The sequence below is a fragment of the Melanotaenia boesemani genome, chromosome 13, assembly GCF_017639745.1.
Source record: "Melanotaenia boesemani isolate fMelBoe1 chromosome 13, fMelBoe1.pri, whole genome shotgun sequence".
Classification (NCBI taxonomy): domain Eukaryota; kingdom Metazoa; phylum Chordata; class Actinopteri; order Atheriniformes; family Melanotaeniidae; genus Melanotaenia; species Melanotaenia boesemani.
Window position 1 is genome coordinate 10215384 of NC_055694.1, and position 20860 is coordinate 10236243.

Consider the following 20860-nt stretch of genomic DNA (forward strand, 5'->3'; position numbering starts at 1 on the left):
GATACTGGGGAGGGATGGAAAGTCAGAATGCAAATTAAGAATTAAGTCCAGATTACTTGCTGAGGTTTTCCACGAAGCCCCACAGTAAATGTCTGGAAAATCAGAGTGGATGAAAAAGTGCTCAAAAAAACAGCGCGGCCGCAGTTTTTGACAGAATACATAATAATACAGTCTAATGTGTCATGTGTCCTTCATCTGACATTTTATTGACCTACTATCACAAAAATCTGATTAAGTATCAAATGAGTTTTATTGTGTCCTGATACAGAAAATCTTGCAACTGAAAGAGGGTCTATTTTCACATGATTCTATATTACATTTCTCTGAATGCTGATCTGATTCTTTTTCTTTTTTCTTTTTTTTTTTATTAAGATTTGGATTTGTGGTGTGTTTTGGCTCACACAGTGAGTGAAGTGAACATTCCAATAGCAAGAAAAAGCCATGGTTAAAGAGATACTGAACTTTTCCCCTTTAGCCATATTGTACTATAGATCCTCCGTTGTTGTCTCTTGAAGAATCTTACAAATGGATACAGGAGTTCCTTAAATATTTCAAAGCAAGTATAACAAGTCTGTGTTTGCATTGGGAGGAACAGTGTTGTTAAACTGTCAATAAAAAATCATACTCTTGGTCTTTTTCAGAAGAAATGCTAAGGCATTGCTGTTCTGGACTCAACTAAATTTGTGCTCAGCTCAGATTTTCTTTCCTTTAGTGGAAATGGTCAAATCAAATGCAACATCTGTGTCTCTTTAAATGAAAGCAAAAGCATGCATTTACATACATTCCTGATTTAATGAATCGTGGTGCAGTAGTCAAAGAGATAGCAGCTGTTCACTGGAGTTACTTTCATTGCCCTTGACAAAACCTTGTTTCATTCATTTAAATATGTTTACAACTTAACTAATTCAAACGAAAAAATCTTAAAGAGCTGAGGAGCAAAATTAAAAAAAGAAATCAATAAAAATAGAGACAATAACAATAAATGCAAAATCTAAATAATAAATCAAAGTCTCCTTCTTATAAGACAAAAGGTAATTTTATATGTTTAGAATCTGCAGATCTTTCAGTCCTTTTCTATCCAATCATCTAATGTATTCACCTCTTTTGTGGAGAATTCTTTAATTAAGATCTGATGCCACCAGTTACCTCAGATGTTATGTCATCAGCTGTAAGTTTACCTATGCGCAATCAAAGAGGTCAAATGGTCCTTGTATACTTATATACTTGGTTTAAATGGCCCCAGAGTCTGCAACACCACAAAACAAGCAGTACAATGGACATCTTTAAACAAGTGAGAAATGAAGCTCTGGGTAAATAGAGTTTAGGTTTGGGTTGTAAAAACAGAAACATAAAACCAAAAATAAAAAAAGTTTAAAACTTTAAACATCACTGAATGCACCATTGAATCAGTCATGAAAAATGAATATGTCACAAAAGCCTGAAAGAGCTGCAAAACACTTCAGCAAAATGTGCTATTAAACCAAGATTTAAGTGTTTGAAGGTTAAACATTTAAATGGCGGGTTGAGGCTCAGACATCAGTTCTAATGAATTTGTTTTATGAGTAATAGATTGTCGTACACCTGTGGTCCGTGCTGAAGGAGCAGGGATAGTTTTGCAGTGTCAGACAGGCATATCCCAAGAGAAGAGCTGCTGTAATTGCTGCAAAAGAGGGATTTCTTTTTCAAGGGATTTTTGGTGTGATTGGATTGTTTTGCTTTTTTCTCCACCTTTTTTATTTGTTTCTTCAAAGTATTAGGTGTGTTATGTTGACACAATGATACGATTCCTCCCCACGGTGTCATGTTCTCTGGGCTTTGGTTTTAGTTTTTGTAGTCTTGTCATGTTCTGATTTTCTCGTCTTATTTTGTAGGGTTTCCCTTGCGTTTTCTGTTTTGCTTTCTGCTTCCTTTCATTAGTGCGCCTTGTTTAAGTTAGCTAACTCACTTCACCTGTTTCTCATCAGTTTACTTCAGTTTTTTTAAGCTTCTTGGTTTCAGTTCCTCCTAGCCAGGTCATTGTCATGTTTCGTCTGTGTAATGTACTCGTCTGGATCGTCATGATTAATAAAACCTTGTTCCTGCACCCATCTGACTCCTGTCTTATCAGCCTGCATTTGGGTCCTGTCATCCATGCACCTTGACACACGGAAAACAAAAAGAACAAACATTTTATTTGTCTTTTATAGAAGGAAAAGAAATTTTATTAAAAAAAAAAAAAGGAAAAGAAGCCAAAGCTGATGGATTCTTATGAGTTCAGCAACATCATGAACAAAAGAGACTGTAAAATTGTGAGAATCAATTTCAGTGTTGTTTTATTTCTGGCCAATCTTTGTACATCTGATGAAGTTGACATGCCAATTAGATACACAGATGCTTTATCCATCCAGTAATATTTTTTTTTAAGCGCATGCCCTTTTCCAAAGGTTTTCTACACAGCAAATGTAAAAAATAACAGGCCTCGTTTTTACCTTGTATCAGCATTTGTCCACACCCCAGATGTGCAATTCACAGACAAAAATAAATAAATAAAAAATCCCTGCAACTTCCATGTCTCCATTTGTGCCTCCACAGCTAACTAAGCAGCTGTGGAGGCAGTACTAAACCTCAGTCCTGTGGGTCCTGGGAATCACCTTTCAATCATACTCTGAATTTTCAGAGCTGAACCTTGCACATTTCTGGCACTCTCATCTGGTGGAGAGAAGTTCTGGTTTGGCAAGTCAGCTTTTAGTACCTGGACTTTTTTTTTTTTTTTTTTTTTTTAACAGAGCCTTCCTTCTATAATACACACAGAATGTGGTTTAGTATTGACTTCCTAGAAATAAAGCCTTCCCTGAAGAAGATGCCACGTGGCCAGGATCATATCCTGTTCCAAAATCTTTACATAACTTTCAGTCATAATTGTCATAAATAGGCTCATGTCAAAAACACTTATGCATTTTTAAACCTTAGGAGATGCTAGTCCTGTGAGTGGCGTGCTCATAACAAGCTGGATTCTGCAATGTTTTTTTCTCCTGTGCCCTGAGACTTATCCAAATTCTCAGCAATTTTTTAAATATAATAAGCTGATGAAATTCACAAATTCTTTGCAGTTTTATGTTGAGAAATTTCATTCTTAAATGGTTGAACTGTTTGCCCAAGTTGTTTTTCACACATCTGAATTTCTAAAAGACTCATCCTCTCCTTATGTCACTGAAATGTCTTCAATCATCATAATTATCTGTGAGATCTTGCACAGGTGATGTTTTTTTTTTTTTTTTTTTATTTTACACAGCCTGGCCTGCACCGTGATGTGGTGGTTCTTATCATCACCTCACAGCAAGAAGGTTCTTGGTTTAAACCTTTCTGTGTGGAGTTTGCATGTTTCTCCCATGCATACAGGCTCCCAAAGGCCAAAGACATGTGTGTTTGGTTGATTCATTTTTCTGAATTCTCTTTAGGAGTGTGTGAGCATGACTAGTTTGTTTCTCCATGTTAGCCCCTTGATGACCTGGCGCCCTGTCCTTGGCGTACCATCCCTTGTGGAAAAGGCTTCAGCACTCCCTACAACCCTGTACTGGAATAAGCTGGTATAGACAATGGATGGATTATACAACTTTCTGTCTTTTGTTTGCTCTGTATAGACTGTATAGACATTATAGAAACAACAACAAAAAACTAAACACTTGCTTAATACTGTGTCTTTCCTACTTTCAACAACACAATAGCATTCAAATAGTTTGGAGATGCATTTTGTTTTTGTATTTGCATCCTATAGATGCCCTCCATGGGCTGGTCTAATATAGCTGCATCAGAACAAGTCCAAATATAAACAATAGTTCCTGCTGTTGTTTTCCACAATCCCAATGGGCCGTCTCTACCTGTGAACCAGCAAGAGGCTTGTTAGTGGTGCTAGTCTTTAATAAAGGGTGGTCTACACAAAAAGACAAGGGTATGTTGTATTTTGCTTTATGTAGTTTGACCTTACAGGAACTAACAGAAACAGACAAATAGAAACCTTCACAGTGGACTTGGGTATTATGTGAAAAGATTCAGATGAGTGTGGTACATGTACATCAGTATATCTCCTTTCTAACAGCAAAGTAAACAGCCCTCTGCCTGCTAACCATACACACAGACTGTGTAACTTTCTCAAAGTTGAGGAAATCCCTGTTTGTTTAAATTTATAATGAAACATTGTAGTACACCAAGTTTATCTTTGTCTTGCCCCTCCACTGTCCATGGTTAGCTTTTTATGACAAGAAATTTTTAAAGTCCTGTTCTGGTGGGTTGACTCTGGTCCACACAATCACACCTCAGCAAGAGGAACAGAAATAAGTTGAAAGAAATATCCCAATCAGCATTTTTTTTTAACATGTCAAACACCATGACCATGTCCCTTTTATTCCCATTAGGAATAAAAGGGACTGTGGAAAAAAATCTTGGAGCTCATTTTTCCAACCAGACAATTGGGATGAGAAAGTGGTGAAGTTCTTGCACATCACACTGAGAAAATTGGTGGCACACAAAAATACCCCTTTTTTTTTTTTTTTTTTTTTTTTGAGGATTAGAGTCTATTGGCTCACTTCGCAAATATGGAAACTGGTCTGCCAAGAGACCACAGACTATATAGTAGACCTAAAAGAGGGGGTGTTTATTGGTCCAGGAAAGGTTTCATTTACCCATGAGGCACCCAACAAATAGTATTCATTTAAGGTAATGGGTTGAACTGCAGTCAGATGGGTCCAAGGTGAGCCTTCAACATGGCCCATTCAGCCCTCTTTCATTCAGTAGACAGTTTTTCTGTGAAGGAAGTTCAGTTAAAAGAGAGCTAAGTTCAGTTTTTGTGAGACATTTGGATTTAAATTAAAAACCTTTTGAACTAGAATTTGTTCAACTTTTCTTTTGATGAAATTTCTCTTTTGTACTCTCAGAAAAAGTGTTGGATTTGTTGAATAAAGCTGAGTGTGTGGTAAGTTTGTAAAGTAAGAAGCAGTATAGCAAGCCCTTGCATTAATCAAAATTCAACTCTGGTAATAGCATCTCTCTCTGCACACACACACACACACACACACACACACACACACACACACACACACACACACACACACACACACACACACAAAGACAACCATGTTCAACATCATTACATGACATGGGGAAAATAATGATAATAAAAAAACAGCAAGAAGAAGAAGAAGAAGAAGAAGAAGAAGAAGAAGGAATCAAATAGCCTACCACACAAAACCAGACAGGCTTTCATCCCAGAAAGAGGATTTATATGTCTCTATAAACCCTTTCATCCACTTATCCAGAAGACTTTTGTCAAAAGAAGATATTAAATAGATTTTTACCAGTTTAATACAGTACACTTACATTACACCTGCCATACTCATCGGTTAAGATAAAAAGTGACTCATGATTACATCATAAAACCCGTTTTCTGTTAATACTGTGTTCAAAAATGTCACGTTGAGGCGTTTTGTTACATACTGTTGCTGATAGGCTGTGCGCATCCACGACCTATGTGTTCTCACAAATACGATCCCATGTGATTTTTTTTATTTTTTTTTTATCATAACGCATATTAAATATTGCTGGAAAGATTAAGGCTAACTGAATTTAGAGTAATAAACATATGTCTGAGCTGCAGGCTTACAAAGCAGTGTTTTATGATTGAAGTTTGATGGCCATTGGTTAATGGATTTGCCATACACTTGGCAACTGGGGATCATTTAATTTGCACCCATAAAACTGGCGAAGCCTTTCAGCTCGCCATAGGAAGAGGAGGAGGGGGGTTCAAATGTCGAAGTAAGGCGTCAGCAGTGTGCATGTTTGGTTCAAACGGCTCCAACGAGTGTGTCTTTAAGTGCGTGTGTGGAGTTTTCCAGCACCGGCTGATAGGAGGGGTTGGAGTGAGTGACGCTGGCTGCGCTTTGGAGCTGAGCGGAGCGCTCACCTGCAGATGAGAGCCGGGGAAAACTCGGGGCAGAGCTGCAGCACACTCACCGAGCTCAAGGAGGGACCTAACGAACAGTCTGACCAAGTAGGCGGTTGGAAATTTGGGACAATCACTGGAGAAGAATCACGAACCGAGCCTCTTTCTGGTCCAGGCAGCTTTTACTCGCTTGCTCGCCACAATGAGAACTGACTTCGCTGTGGTCCTGACAGCAGCCCTTCTTCTGGACACATTCTGGGTGAGATTTCTCTCTTTTTCATAAAGCTGGGGATACAGCATATAAGCTCGGAAGAAAGTCACACAGTGTGATAGGGTCGTTGCGGCGTGCTGCAGCATCAGCGCTGCGCTGCTCCTTATTTTAATACAAGTCGGCTCCGTTAATTGGCTCCTGGTCAATTTTAACATAACAACAAACAAAAGTAAGACAGTAAGACTAAAAATACTGAATGCTGCCCGAGTCAAAATCGCTGCCAGGTTATCGCTGCGCAACAATATCCTTTACAAGTTCAGTTACGCATAATCTACTCAGCAGGGTGATGCATTTTATTCTTAAACTAATGCATTTATCTCGCTTAATTTAGCTGCAGTTTCCACCCTTTGTAAGTTCATCGACCAAAAAACAACTTTCCTATAAAAAGTTAAACTTCCAAGTTTTTTTCCCTCCCCATTTAATCAGTAAAACCTAAACGAGCCGCTTACGCCTTCCCGTTGCTCCGTTTGATACAAGGCTTCCTCCCGTGTTTATTAAGCATATACATAATATATCTCCTTTCTACATTATTACCTCCCACGGTTTGAGGTTCCAGTGTGGCGTGCCTCCCTTTCATTCCAGTCCAGCCGACCGTCGCATCATGTGCGCGTGTGTGCACAGATATGCGCGTGCCATGGTGGCCCTTAATGGGTCAAAACGTTTAATTTAACCATCACTGAGCCCTAAATGTTGGGGGCAAACTTGTCAGCAGACCATATCAGAAGGAGCACATGTACTTTTTCATGCAGTGCGCATCTCCTTCCCAGTCCTTTGGACCCTCTGCTGTTCTAAGAGCTACACTATGTTGGGGGTTTTTGTGGAGGGGGGGTGGAGGGGATTATGCTGCATTCATGCAGTTTTCTTTGGAGTGTGTATGTGTGTTTTTGTGTGCGTGTGTAAGTGTATCGCTTAAACTAAACCTGTTCTCATTTCACTGGGGCTGGTTTCTTTATGGAGTCAGTACATTTGATCACAGAAACTGGACTGAGGGACTTTTTAATCAGCAGTGTGACTACCCAGGAGCATGTAGCTGATGAACTTGTTGAATGTTTCTGTGTTTACTGCTGTTTATATGCTTTTTTTCTTTCCTCCAAGGCTCTGGGCCGGAGAGAAGAAAAAAGAAATCAATGGAATCCATGTTTATCGATGCCTTAACACTATTTTTTTTTCCTTACAGAGGAATAATGGGGAGCATGCCTCTGAAGGTCCCTGTCGACCTGGCTTTTCACAAAGCTTCTACTCTCTGCTGGTTTCAAGGGATGTACTGCAAGGCCGGGGCATACTTAAAGGTAAGTCAGTTAATTGGCAAGTCAGGTGTTTGTTACATTTTGTCCAGACTATTTACACTGCAAGTAAAACACCTTCCTCTTCCTGTGAAAGTGTATGGAAGGGTCACACTATTAAGTTTAACTCATATATTGCTTCTGGTAAATTGATATAAAACTGAAAAAAAAAGATGAACTTAATTCAGGCTTTTCCAAACATTTGAAGCTGGGACGGATTTCAATTATTGTAAACAGGAGAGCAACAGTGCCGTGAAGTAATTACACTGGTGTGCTGTTGCTCCGCACAGGGTGGCTCACAAACGTGTTGTGAATTTTTATACAAAAATATGCGTGGATGCAACACCATTCCTAACACTCTGAATGCTTTTCTGTTTCTTTTTAGATCCATAAACTATAATTATTATTTTCTGTAATTAGACCTCATCAGCATTAGAGTTTTTGTCATTATCTCTGTCTTTATTGCAATCATTTTTACATACTATCACCCTCACACTACAGCATATTACCAAGTTGAATGAGAGTTGCTTCAATTACACAAAGAGCCAACCAACTTGGAGGGGCCCGATAGTGCAGGAAATGGAATCGACATCCTGTGTCTAATCTGGCACTGCTCCTGCCAATGTGGGCTAATTGCAATTCTCTATTGATCCCAATGTTTTTCTTTTTTTTCCCTCATAGCTCAGCTAAGCTGTATTGTTTTGCTGTGGGCGCACAATAGCTCTTTTGTGGGTCGACTGTGTCTTCGGCAGCTGCGCGGTATATATTTCTCACTCTTAGCCGTGAGAGACTTGGCGGGCATACAGCTGTCTAGACTCTCTTCTGAATGTGTGTACACATTTGACACACACAGACAAAAAAAAAAAAAAAAAAAAAAAAAACAACAACTGCATTTTAGAATAAGAGATGTTCCAACAGTTCTATACAGTACACTAGTTTTTGGTGTTTTATATTAAATTCTATACATGAGCTTGGTGGTTGTTGAAGTGATATTATGTGATGGAAGCTATCAACTATATTTTATTGTTTCATTTGGTTCAGCATATTGTATCCTTGCTGGGAGTGGAATTGGATGTGGGACAGTGTCACTGGTTGCAAGCTTGCTTTTAGTGTGGTAGTGATGTCTTCAGCCCAGCAGGGGGTGTCAACACAATCATAAACGATCAAAGAGTGAGCTGTCGCTGCTGCACAGGAGCCATTTATTCCAGGCAACATTATTTATCTAGTTTGGTCTCGAGGTGGTGAAATTGTCTCTCTATCTCCTTTCACACATAAACTAATCTTTCGTAGTCTAACATGCTCGTTTTCTGTATAAGGAAATCAATTTTCTAACAGGACCAGATGCTTTAGTGTGATTTTACTGCACACTTAATTTTTTTCTCTCCAGTGTAAGCCACAGCAAAGTCGGCTTCAAACATAAAATGCCAATAAACCACAACACACTCAACTCATCAATCATATAGACCTGTAATACATTTATTAAATTCCTTTAAATCAAACATTATGATTTCACTTAACATTTGTCATTAGTTTTACCACTACTGCTTGAAAAGATCTTGTGGTTATCTTTGCCGTGACACATGCACAACTATGCTGTCCGTGTGTATAGTTGAAAGCACAGCTGCAGTGGCCAGGCACACACACACACACACACGCACACACACACACATCTAGGGTGTGAAATACACACTCATTCAATGTGATTTACAGGGCTCAAGCAGTTGATTTATAGTAAGGGTGACAGTGAAGGCAGGCAGGAAACAGCTCTGGAAAGGTTTTAATAATAACATTGTTTAACCCAAAACCATCAGATGGGAAAGGAAGTAATGACACCCACTCATGTACACACACGCACACACTTACACACAAACATAATATATTCATGTTAGCCACCAGGGGGAATAATGGGAAGGACAGAACTAGGACCTTGGCCATGATGAGAAGGATGTCTAGGTCTAGACAGGAGGTCATCAGGGAGGAGGAGGGTGTAACATTTCACATTTTATAATTTTGAGTCACTCTGATGGAGAAAATGACCTAAAATACACAAAACTGATTTAGTTTTTTTATGAGAATTCTCTGCAAATATGAGGATAAAGTCACAGCTATACTTCACTGCCGATTTATATAGCCATTTCCATGGAGTCATATTTGTGAGTGTGTGTTTAATAGTTTTTCCATTTCCCCTTACTATTGCGCTTTATTTTTCAGTTAAATGCAGCTTTTCATATTTTCACCATTTCCTGTGCTTTTCTGTTTTAGTCCGCAGTCATTTACAAGTTCAGTCCTCCAATGAGTTGGTAAATCTTTTACTCATCTTTGTTTTCGGTTAATCCTCTTTTAATGAACAATGATGCTCATTTAAATCACAAAATTCTGTGTGACGCCGCCAACGAAGGGTTTTTATTGATAAGCGCAGTCTGTTCTATAATCATTTCTGCACGCTGCATTTGAAATGCACGGCTCAATCAACCACTTTCAGCTTGATTGACAAAGTCCTGTACACGTCCAGTTTTGTGTGTGTCAAATATACAGGCATGGTTCACATCACATATACAAAACAGATTTTACTGATATAGCCATGCAATCTGATGCACTACTGGCATGCATTCGTTTTTGAACATATATTCAGAATTAGCTATTTATAGTGCAAAATATTGTGGCATCCACTGCTTGCCTCTCCAATATGTTGTACCATCCACTACAATAACCCAGAAGGGACCCAGAGGGGATTGGTGGGGGCCACTCAGTTTTCTGTAAAAAATAAACAGATTTCAGAATATCATGTACTATATATTTAAAAAATTCTGTATTCACCTTAGAAAATTCCTTTGTGTGATAAGCAGGAAAGTGGTTTTGCCTTGAATTTTAGCAACTAAAAACCTGCTTTGCATTAAAATTGTCCAGGAATGAGAATAATAAATAAGAGGCAGGAGATTTACAAGGTGAGGTAATGGGTTAAATGGTTCAGAGATCTTGTTCATGCAGTGTGAACATGTGTGTCTGTATTTACGACTCTGTCAATGCATTGGACATCCATTGTCTTTATGCCTTCACAGTAGATGCTATGCTATGCTATGCTAGTGTTTTTGACACTCACTGACTCGGCATTACAGGTAGAGATTTACTGGGGCCTTTCGGTATGTTTGCATATTGTTCCTGGACCTGAGGGGGTTCTCTCCAGGTGCTCCAGCTTCCTCCCACAGCATGTTAGGTTAATTGGTTAGTCTAAACTGACTGTAGGGGTGAGCGTATGCATGCATGGCTGTTTGTCTTGTCACTGTGTTGGCCCTGTGATGGACTGGTGGTCATTCAGGGTGTACCCTGCCTCTTTTCCCATGGTGGATGGTACAGGCTTCAGCTCTTCCACAACCTTGAATAGGACAAATAGGACAAAGTACATATGGAAAATGAATCAGTGATTAACACTGAATTCCTACTCTTTCATAGCCTTGTTAAAAAAAAAAGTCTGTTGTTAAATAATTTTATGTTTAATCTTGTATACAGCAGAGGGAATATCATGAGCTGAACTGCAGTCTGAATACCACAGATATGGTAAATGGAGCTGGTGTATGCAACCTCATCCCATGTGTCCCTGTATCCCTCTGCTGATTCTGTTCTTGGGAATGAAAGCCAGGGATGGTAGTTTCAGCTCAGTGAGCTCACTCTGCTGACCTTGGACTTTGTTTGGGTTGCTAGTGGTTTTAGACAGCCCTCACTTTCTGTAGAACTCTAAATGGGTTTGTGTGAGTTTATGCTTTAGAAAAAGGGAGAACAAGAAAAAAAAACAAAAAAAAACTGAAAGACAGATTTACCAAAATTCTGCCATGTGAAGTGCCACTTTTGGACATATTACTACCTGGGTTTTAAGGATGCTAACTTTCATAGTGTGGCTTTTAAGAAGGAACTGGATAATTTTCATTCAGTCATCATTATGAAACTCCTCTGATGCCCAACCTAAAAATGAAAAGTGAAATTAAATTAAAGCGACCATATCTGCATTTAACCCACCCATCTTTGCTCAAGGTTGGAATTGTGCTCTGAAATGCATCTTTAGATGCACTAGGCTCTCTCTGACTCAAATACGCACGTACGCTCTCATCTTAACGTACATTCAGATAAACCCACAGTCAGCTGCAATGTCTTTTATTAATGCTGCAGGTCAGTGGAGATTCACCATGCAGTTGTTTCCATCTAATTCAATGTTTTACCTCTCTGAACCACAGCATTACTTTGTCCCATCGGTGCCACCTTATTTCCACTGTATTCATAGTCTATTCTGTTTTTTGCCCAATTTTTGAGTAGGGAGAAACTGGGAGAAATGCATGAGAAAGTTTTGTGTTCTGAATAAAACAAATTGCTCAGCGCTGTAATTTTCTCTGGTGTAATATTTCCCAAAATCCCTTCCAGCGGACATCTAGACGGCCCTGGGTGATGAGCCTGACTTGCTTCGGCTGGTGAAGCTCTCCTATGAGGCTTTAGGTGATTTTTCAAAATCCAATAGCCGGGCTAGTACTTTGCTGTAGGCTTTGTATTCTGAACATAATTTTTCAACTTGAAGCATAGAAGTTGATATACAGTAAATATCAATTTCAACCCAGTTTAATGCACAGAAGTATTTTCATATGAAAAATGACTCACCATCACAAATACCCTTATAGGGTCTTTTGCCTCGGGTTTCGATAATAAACCCAGAATGAGGTTAACATTTCCTGCCCTTCCTCCCAAAATCAGAGCTGTCACAAGCTCTTCCATGGCTCAGAGTGCTGATGCTGATAATGTGGGGACTGAAGTCGGCTGGAAGGAGTGACTCATGGGATCCTGAATAAAAGGAGCCATTTTTTTGCACATGCTTTGTAGGGATGGACAATACATCAGTTTTCTCTTCCCCTTTACCCTCAAATCGAATTAGATTGTTTTTTTATTTCCTGTTTACCTTTTGCCCCAAATCTCATGATGCGTAGCCTGCAGTTTTATTTGAGTCGATAGCAGACAGGCCTCCTAACGGAGATTAGACATAGCTGGAATACAGCTTCCTTTGCTCCTGTCTCCATTTGCCTAAATCAATCACATAGCTTTTTTTTTCTTTAGCTTTTTCCTTAAAAACAAACAAACAAAAACAACAACAAAAAACAAAAACAGGATATGTTACCTATTTATAATCTTTGGTGAAGTATTTTCTCTCTTCTCATCACTCCCTTTCCAAATGTCTGATCCATTATAATGCAAAGTAATGGCACAAATTCACACTCAGTCCCCACCATCTGGTTGAGCCACTTCATGGTTTACAACTAATTTTTGTTGGGACATTGCATCATAGACACAGGAGCAGCCACATCTGTTTTCAGTGGTTATTAATCATAGAAATCTATCAGGCAGACTGCTGTTGGATGTCTTGGGAGACAGTGAAGATGCTACAGACAGAGTGAGGTACTGCTTTATACTGTTGAGGCCAAAAGCTAATGTGACCCCAGGGAGTTGTAATATGTAACCTCATGCCTTATGTACTCACTATATGTATGCAACAGTTTAAAAGAATTTGTGTGGATTTTCCAGAGAGGCTCATGTAGATGATTTAGCCCCATGGCTAAGCATTTGTTTACCTGCCAAGATCTATACATGAGTGGTTTAAGAGATAAATGAGGAGAGAGGGTTTGAGGGGTCACACCTGCAAGAGGGCTTTTTGATTTATACTATTAGGCTTGGGAACCATGCCGTAGAATAGTCATGTACTTTCTGTGTGCTTGGTGTGTGCATTTAGTTGAGAGTACAGTCTGCAATGAGTGACTGGCATAGCAGATCTCTTCCAGGTTTTTCCAAGCTGGTCATTAGAAAGGCAAGCAGGAGAGAATGAGATAGAAGAGAAAGCAGGTGGAGGCCATTATTTTTAATGGGATTTTCTGACATCAAGTCCCTTTGTTTGGAAAGGAGAGACAAGGAGAAAGGAGAAGTAGAGAAAAGCTAAATAAAAAACGTGGGCGACTTCCTGCAGATTGAGTTAGTCTGCAGTGTGTGTGAACTCTGCATCCTTGTCATATGCTTGGGACATTAGGGGACCCCCTGCCTTAGTATGATGAGCCTTATGGGGTTCTACAGGACCAAGGTTATAGTCCTCCTGAAGAAATTAAGCCTGTTAAATACTTTCCTTCGACTCTAGCTCTTTAATGCACAGATGGTCAGTGTGGGTTCCAACAGCTGTAAGATGACAAGAGGACACTTGTGTCCTATATCTCACACACACAAATGCACATTTTGTCTAAGGTTAAAGAGTTTTTTTTTTTTTTTTTCTTTTTCTTCTGGTGGTGGTGTTAGATTAGGATCGCAGAGCGACTGCTATAACCTGTATCCCTGTTGTCGTTTGTGAAATAGTTTTTCAAATGGAGCAACAAAAAAGCCAGGTTCTCCCAGGGCTGTTCTTTTTGCTGGGATATTGTAGACAGGGATTACATCAGCAGGACAATGATAAGCCTACATGGTTGTTTTCTGTTTGCTTGAGATTCACACTGGCCATGTCCTTCAGCTTGACTATTGTCGGAGGGTGACAAACAGGGTGGAACAAGGGGCGAGAGACATTTTCCTCTCAACGGGTTTAAAGAGAAGGTTTAATATAATACTCTTCACACATTATCATGAGTATTGTTTTGTATTTGTTGACAGGATTGTGATACCATGATCATACATACATACCTAAACACACGTAAGGATTCACATAAAGCTACGATGTCACTCTTAAACTAACAGGATTGAGATTTACAGACTCGCTTCCAGTGTGCACACTACTCCAGTGCAGCTTTGGCCTTGGAACAGACACTATGGTATCCTTGTCCCTCCCACTCACTCCTCCTCCACTGCTTCTGTTTTTCTATGGCAGCATTTTAATTAGAGCCTAATCGATTCAGTTACAAAGCCAGTGTGAAGGCATCCAAGAAAGTGATGATTCAGCTATCAGTTCTCCATCAGGTTTTATTTTGTTGGTGGGCTGTAATAAAGACAGGCAGAGTCAGCGGAAGAGACAATAGTAACACCATTTTGTAGCTGATGCTTCATTCCTTTCACTTTTGTATTTCTATTATTCTTTTAGTGTTGAGCAAATTAAAAATGCATAAGCTGGCTTAGAATGATTGTCCTCTCAAAAATCTTCACTTCTACTTTCTTGTAGCTAAACATAATTAAAGAGACATAGACAAAATCTCATTTACAGCTTTTCTCATGAAAACGCCTCATAATAGTGGTGTGAAAAAATAATGAAAAGGGGTCCAGTATTTTCACCTCTAACCCCTCCTTTATCCTTCTACCCTGCTAAATTTCCCCAAGACTTAGATCAGATCATTATATTTAATTAATGAAACTTGTGTCAATTTCTCACACTTTTCTAATCAACAGTAAAAGTGTGTGATCTGTCTGTGGGCAGGAAGAGTTGAAGAGCTCATATGCTATTCCCTTTGCTTGAAGCTCCCTAGTCTTTGTTAAGGGAGGATGAAACGAAGGATGGAAGCCCTCAGAAGACATAGCTGTCTGGTAATGACTAATTGTGTCCTGAACTCCTTGTGAATGTTCCCCATGTAGTTCTTAAGTTCAGCACACAGTCAAATCATTGCCTCTGTACAAGGAAGCTGAGGAGGAGCATAGGGGACAGAGGGAGAAAAGGATGAAGAGTTAGGGGTCGACAAACAGAGCGCCAGTAATGTTAATTAATCAGAAGACAATGATGAGCCCTGCGGTGTCTGGGCCTGCGCTATTCAACAGGCTGAAAGCTAATCAGGGGATAACAAAGACTCTTACTGAGGAGCCTTGGTCTTTGCACAGAGTCAGTTGATTTATGTTGCGATAGATGTTGCATTTTTTTTGACAGTCTTTATTAATTTCCCCAAAGTGGGAACTCTTAAATGTCTGTGTAGTTTGATGCAGAGCTGAGATTAGTTCCTCTAATTGGGAATGCTGGTGTAGTGGCATTCCTTTGGTTCTATAGTTAGAAGACACACTCACACACACAGATCATATATATATATATATATATATATATATATATATATATATATATATATATATATATATATATATATATATATATATACAGTACCGTTCAAACGTTTGGGGTCACTTTGCCATGGGATTCAATAGGGAAGTGACCCCAAACTTTTGAATGGTAGTGTGTTTATATATATATATATATATATATATATATATATATATATATATATATATATATATATATACATATACATATACATACATAGTGCTGGGCAATGATTAAACATTTTAACTGCAATTAAATGAAATGTTGTGATTAATTATATTTTTATGTGCAAAAAATGTTCCTTTAAAAGAAGGCCTACTGCAATACAAAGAAAATGCAGTAAATTTTGGTTTACAAACACTAGATCAGGGGTCTGCAAGTGGGTCTCTGGACCTTCCACAATGGCTTTTAATACATGTCTAAAAATGCTGAGAGATATTGCATTATGTACAAAATGTCACATTGAATTGTGATAATTATTAAAGAAAAAAAAAACAAGTAAATTATGTGCTTCCTATCCTATTTAAAACAGACTTGGAATATGTTCTCCCAGCAACTGTTACTTTATTGGTCAATTATTTCGGTGGGGTGGCCGAGATCTGATATTTAATTTAGAAGTCGATATTGGCTGATACCGATCATGCAGATTATATTGTTCATCTCTAGTTCATGGCACATTAAGGGTGTAAGACTATCTGAAAACATTCTGATAGCATCCAGAACAGCAAGTGTCTTCAGCCCCTTCCAAAATCTATAAAAACAAGATACACAAAAATTAACAAAGCAAAGAGAGAGAGAGAGAGAGGTAGGAACCTCACATACACTTATTAAAATAAGTGATATGTCCGTGCAGACTTGATAAATAATTTCATGTTGAGTTTATTCCAAAGTATACAAGCTAACAATAATTTAGGGTAAAAGCAAGCTAAAATAATTCTTGCATTCTTTGTAAACATCTCAATAATAAAAATTTTCAGTGTGCACAAAGTTTATTTTATGACAGAAAATATGAAGTTGACACCAAAATGTGGTCTTACTTGTTCAGAACTCACAATTCAAACTTAAAAAATGTCACCAATTTCATTTCTTGTTAACAGTATTTCACAAACATTTCAAATGCCAGGTAGTCTTGCAGTGGTTCTATGGCATGTATCCGGTCGTCTAAACGTGTACATTCTGACACAGAAAAACGCCATAATCGAGAAAAATTATTAAATACTTTGGCGAATCAAAATGCAGCTCCTTTTGAAAGTGTTATGGTAAAAAGAATTATAAGAAAGTAAACTGTTTCAAAGAGGTGTTGATTATTTAGTTGAATGCTGGGGGTTACTACAGTCCATCGCAGAAGATCGGATCTAAACTACATATTCGAATATTCTTTTGTTCGTTTGTTAAACATAAAAATACTCAAAAATGGTGTCAACTATAGTAGAACATTCAGAATATTAAAAAGTTCATACATGTGTAACGACTGGAAAAAGTAAATATAAGTGGAAGAAAATAAACTGGCAGAGGAGTGTTTATTTACAATATTTTAACCTTTTTAACCTTTTTATAAAGGTTTGCATCAGCTATATCTTCCAACACAGGCTTCTCTGAGGAACACCTGCCAACTAGACGAGAATACAGCGCTGGTGAAATGAAACCTGGCGGAGGACCACTATGGACAAGACTTATAGCAAACGCCTGGCCAGCAATAAAATATCGATCTTCTCTCAGAGCTAAAGCACACGTGGCATGGAAAACAAAACACAGGATTAACTGAATGGCAGAAAAGCAGGGAAAAAAACTGAGGCTGGGAAAAACAAATACCACAAGAAAAACATCACAATGAAAACAAAATCATACACTTGAACTGTCCAAAGCCAAGTTCAATTTTCCATCACTTCCTTCAAACACTGGTGACTGTGCAAGAGAATCCGAAAGCAAAGATACAGTGAGAATTATCTTCTAGGGCCACCAATGTCCACAGCCTCTTCATCCTTTCCCAAGTCATCTGAAAACATGATGAACATCTGGTACATGGGATTATAGGAGAGTTGTTTGAAGCCCCGTTGAGCACCATCGCTCTCTGACCTGACCACATACGTGCTGAACTGGCTTGGAAAGCATGAAGTCCGCTAGCGGCATCCTGGGTGAAAAAAAGTTGACGGCAAATTAACAGTCACTCGATTATTGGGAGCAAAGTCCCAGCTAGCGTTTTGCCACCCATCATGTCGGTGTAAACAAACAAGGTGTCGTTGCCGGGCACATTAACGCGTTATTATCTTGTTAAGACTTTAATTAATTAACGCTATTAATTATTTTATCACACGGTGACACAGTTTTATTTATTTAATTTTACATTTTTTTGAAGTTCTTGCTTACTGGCTCTCACTGAGAAACCACATGCAAAGGCTTGCAGTCCAATGCATGTCCCTCCATGTCTCGTCCTGCTGCGGCGGGGCTTCAGATGTAATCAGGGGTTTATTAAAATGAAGAGACGTTTTCTGTCTGGCACTTAACAAAGGAGAAAATGAACCAACATTTCTCTTTGTCCATCAAAACTCGTGCAAATGGGTGGAAAATTGTGATTTTTGGATGGGAAAGTGCTCCCAAAAGACATTAAGAAATGTTATTTATCTATTTTTTTGCTAAATGTGGTTTTATCATGGTGAATATAAGTTTTTGGGGGAAGACTGCAAAGGTAAGACATTTTATGACTGTTTTACAAGCGCGAAGCAGAACTTCGGCCTTCTTTTGCCTCTTTTTTGGGACAAAATCTTGGAAACAGCAAGATGAAACTTACAGTTTTGGAATCTGAGATGTTTACTTTCAGTAGAGGTGTTGTTTGTCCCTGATTTAGTGTTTGTAAACCAAAATTTACTGCATTTTCTTCATATTGCAGTAGGCCTTTTTTTTAGAGGAAAGGGACATTTTGCATGTAACAATGTGATTAATCACAATTAATCGCAACATTTCATGCAATTAATTACAATTAAAAATTTAAATCGTTGCCCAGCACTATATATTTATGTGTGTGTGTGTGTGTGTGTGTGTGTGTTTCAAATTAAATAAATGCATATATAAATAAACTATTTTTAACATAGATATTTTAAAAACAAAACCATCCAGAGGCTTTTAAATATCACATCTGGAAAAGTTATGCTAAAGAGCCAAAGTTGTAAGATTTCCTTTTAAGAACTTTTAAGAAGATTGGCTGCATGCTCATAGAAATGTTGGTCCACAATTCATAGCTCTTACACATACAGCTATCAAAGTCAACAGTATATTTTCCATTTTTAAAAAGTTATTTGCATGAAAAAGTTAGGTTTGATAAAATATGCTCTATAATTTCACCCTAACTTTACTGACAAATGAACATGAACACACAAACAACCTTCAATAAGAATTATATGCTAAAATACACAAACTTACAAAAATCTGTAACACATTTTATCTTCCAAAATGAGATTGTTGGCAATGGTTTCGTGTTAACAATAAATGTATACTTGACCTTCAAGCACAGAGAAGTTAAATTTATATTTTTCCTCTTTTAAAATAACATCCCCCAGAATGTCAGCACAGTTATGACGATGCTTCTGATGGACTGTCAGTAGCTTGTGCACACTCAATTTTCAGTTACATTTGCACTTCCCTGAACAACAAACATGCCTATTAAACTCACGATGGCTCTTGAATTCATGGATACAGAGCTGTCCAGTCCATTATGCTGCTGTGAGTCTATTTTGGATCCTTACTGCAGTTGCCAATGCAATCTGAGGGGTTTGAAACACAACATTGGCTATCCCACTGCAGAGTAATAATTAAATGATGAGAAAAGAAAAACAAAAAAAATGCATGTTGCATTTTTTTGCAGTGTGGGTGTGAGCAGTTATTTGCTTGTAGCATTCAACACTGAGCATTAAAGTTTGGATAACTTGTTTCCTCAAAGAACATGCAAAATCAGAGGAATGTAAAGTGTTCATTGTAACTTTAATGTAACATACTCTGAACAACTGCATGCTTACTGTAAAGATGTATAATCATGTTCTTTTTGATATTCTGAATCATGAGCTGAGTGCTGAAGATCAGTATTTGACCATGCAGGATTTTTCTATTTGTAAGGCTTAAAAGGCCTTGTAACACTATTTGTCAAACTCTGTGCCCTGTGAGCTAGCACACAACCCAACATGCTTTTAAAAGCACACTGGTCAGACTCTTTCTTCTGCTTCTTCCTATCTGACTATTGTCTTTTTCAAGACATCAGAAGAAGAGGCGAAGAGCGAGGGTAATAAAAGGACCTGCTTTCCTCCTCTGGGCCTGGGAGAATGTAGAGGAGCAGATAAGTTGTCTAGCTCCGAGTCTGAGAATGATCAAAACAAAGTGAATTCTGTGGCCGCAGAGGGAACAAGCTCCTGTGTGGGAGAGGGGGAAGGAGGGAGGAGAAACAGTGGAATAGGAGAGGGACTACAGGAGTAGCCACACGGAAGAGAAGACAATGTTTGCTTAGCTTTGAGCTAGGAGGAGATGATGCACTGCTGCTTGATGTTTGGACATGGATGCACAGAAAGCCTATGGCTATAATATATGCAATGAAATAGTGATGATTTTAAATGATAATGGGTATATTGGTGTCCTTTGCAGAACGACAATAACACTTTATTGTCCCATTAAGAACTGATCTTTTGAAAATTTTAGTCATAGACCTACACATGTCGCTTGTCTCTATAGACAGAGACAAGGCACTGGTTTTGGGGTTGATTATCCTAAACACTGAAATGAAAGGATTACAAAGCAATGGTGTAATCCAGCTGTCAATCCCACATTTAATTAGCAAACTAGTCTCAGAAACAGCAAAACAGGGGGCATAAAGTGGAATGCAGAGAATAGGGGAGGGTTACAGATGGTTGGAGTGGGCGGAGAAAAAGCTTTAGTAAGGGAGGAATGACAAGGAGGACATAAGAGAGTAGGAGGAAGAGGAAACCAAAGAGAGGAGGGGAGGAGGAGCAGAGGTAACAGCCTCACTGTTCTGCTGAGGGGGCTCTGCAGAGTTTTTATTAAGCTTTCATCTGCCTTTCCTTCCCTCCTCTCCTTCTCACGGCTTCCCCACCCCAGCAGCACAAATAAAAGCAGATGCAGGGAGTGCTAGCCATGTCAGTCACGTCTCAAACCTACAGTTTCTGCTTGTAATTCCCAGATTAATTAAGAACAGTGATTTGTTAATTTAATTGTAGGAGTTGGGTGTATTTTCCATCCCCTTCTCTGTTGCTTTTTTCTGCTACTTGCTCTCTGTCATCCTCTTGGCAGGCTAATTTGCCCTACAGCTTTGAGGAGGGGAAATGAAAGGTATAGCAGAGGAAGCCTTCAGATGGTTTATTAAGAATTGATTTGCC

The 20860-nt window shown here is 38.7% G+C and overlaps 1 protein-coding gene across 2 annotated transcripts in view; it reads left to right on the top strand.

Moving 5' to 3' along the window:
• Window positions 1-5878: 5878 nt before the first annotated feature.
• Window positions 5879-20860, top strand: part of LOC121651488 (cadherin-4-like) — a 266985-nt gene continuing 252003 nt past the window's right edge. For both annotated transcript variants that reach the window (XM_042003725.1, XM_042003726.1), the window contains exons 1-2: window positions 5879-6173; window positions 7363-7474. In XM_042003725.1, coding sequence (XP_041859659.1) covers window positions 6117-6173; window positions 7363-7474 — 169 coding nt within the window. In that variant the 5' untranslated portion in view covers window positions 5879-6116. The remainder of the gene's footprint in view (window positions 6174-7362; window positions 7475-20860) is intronic.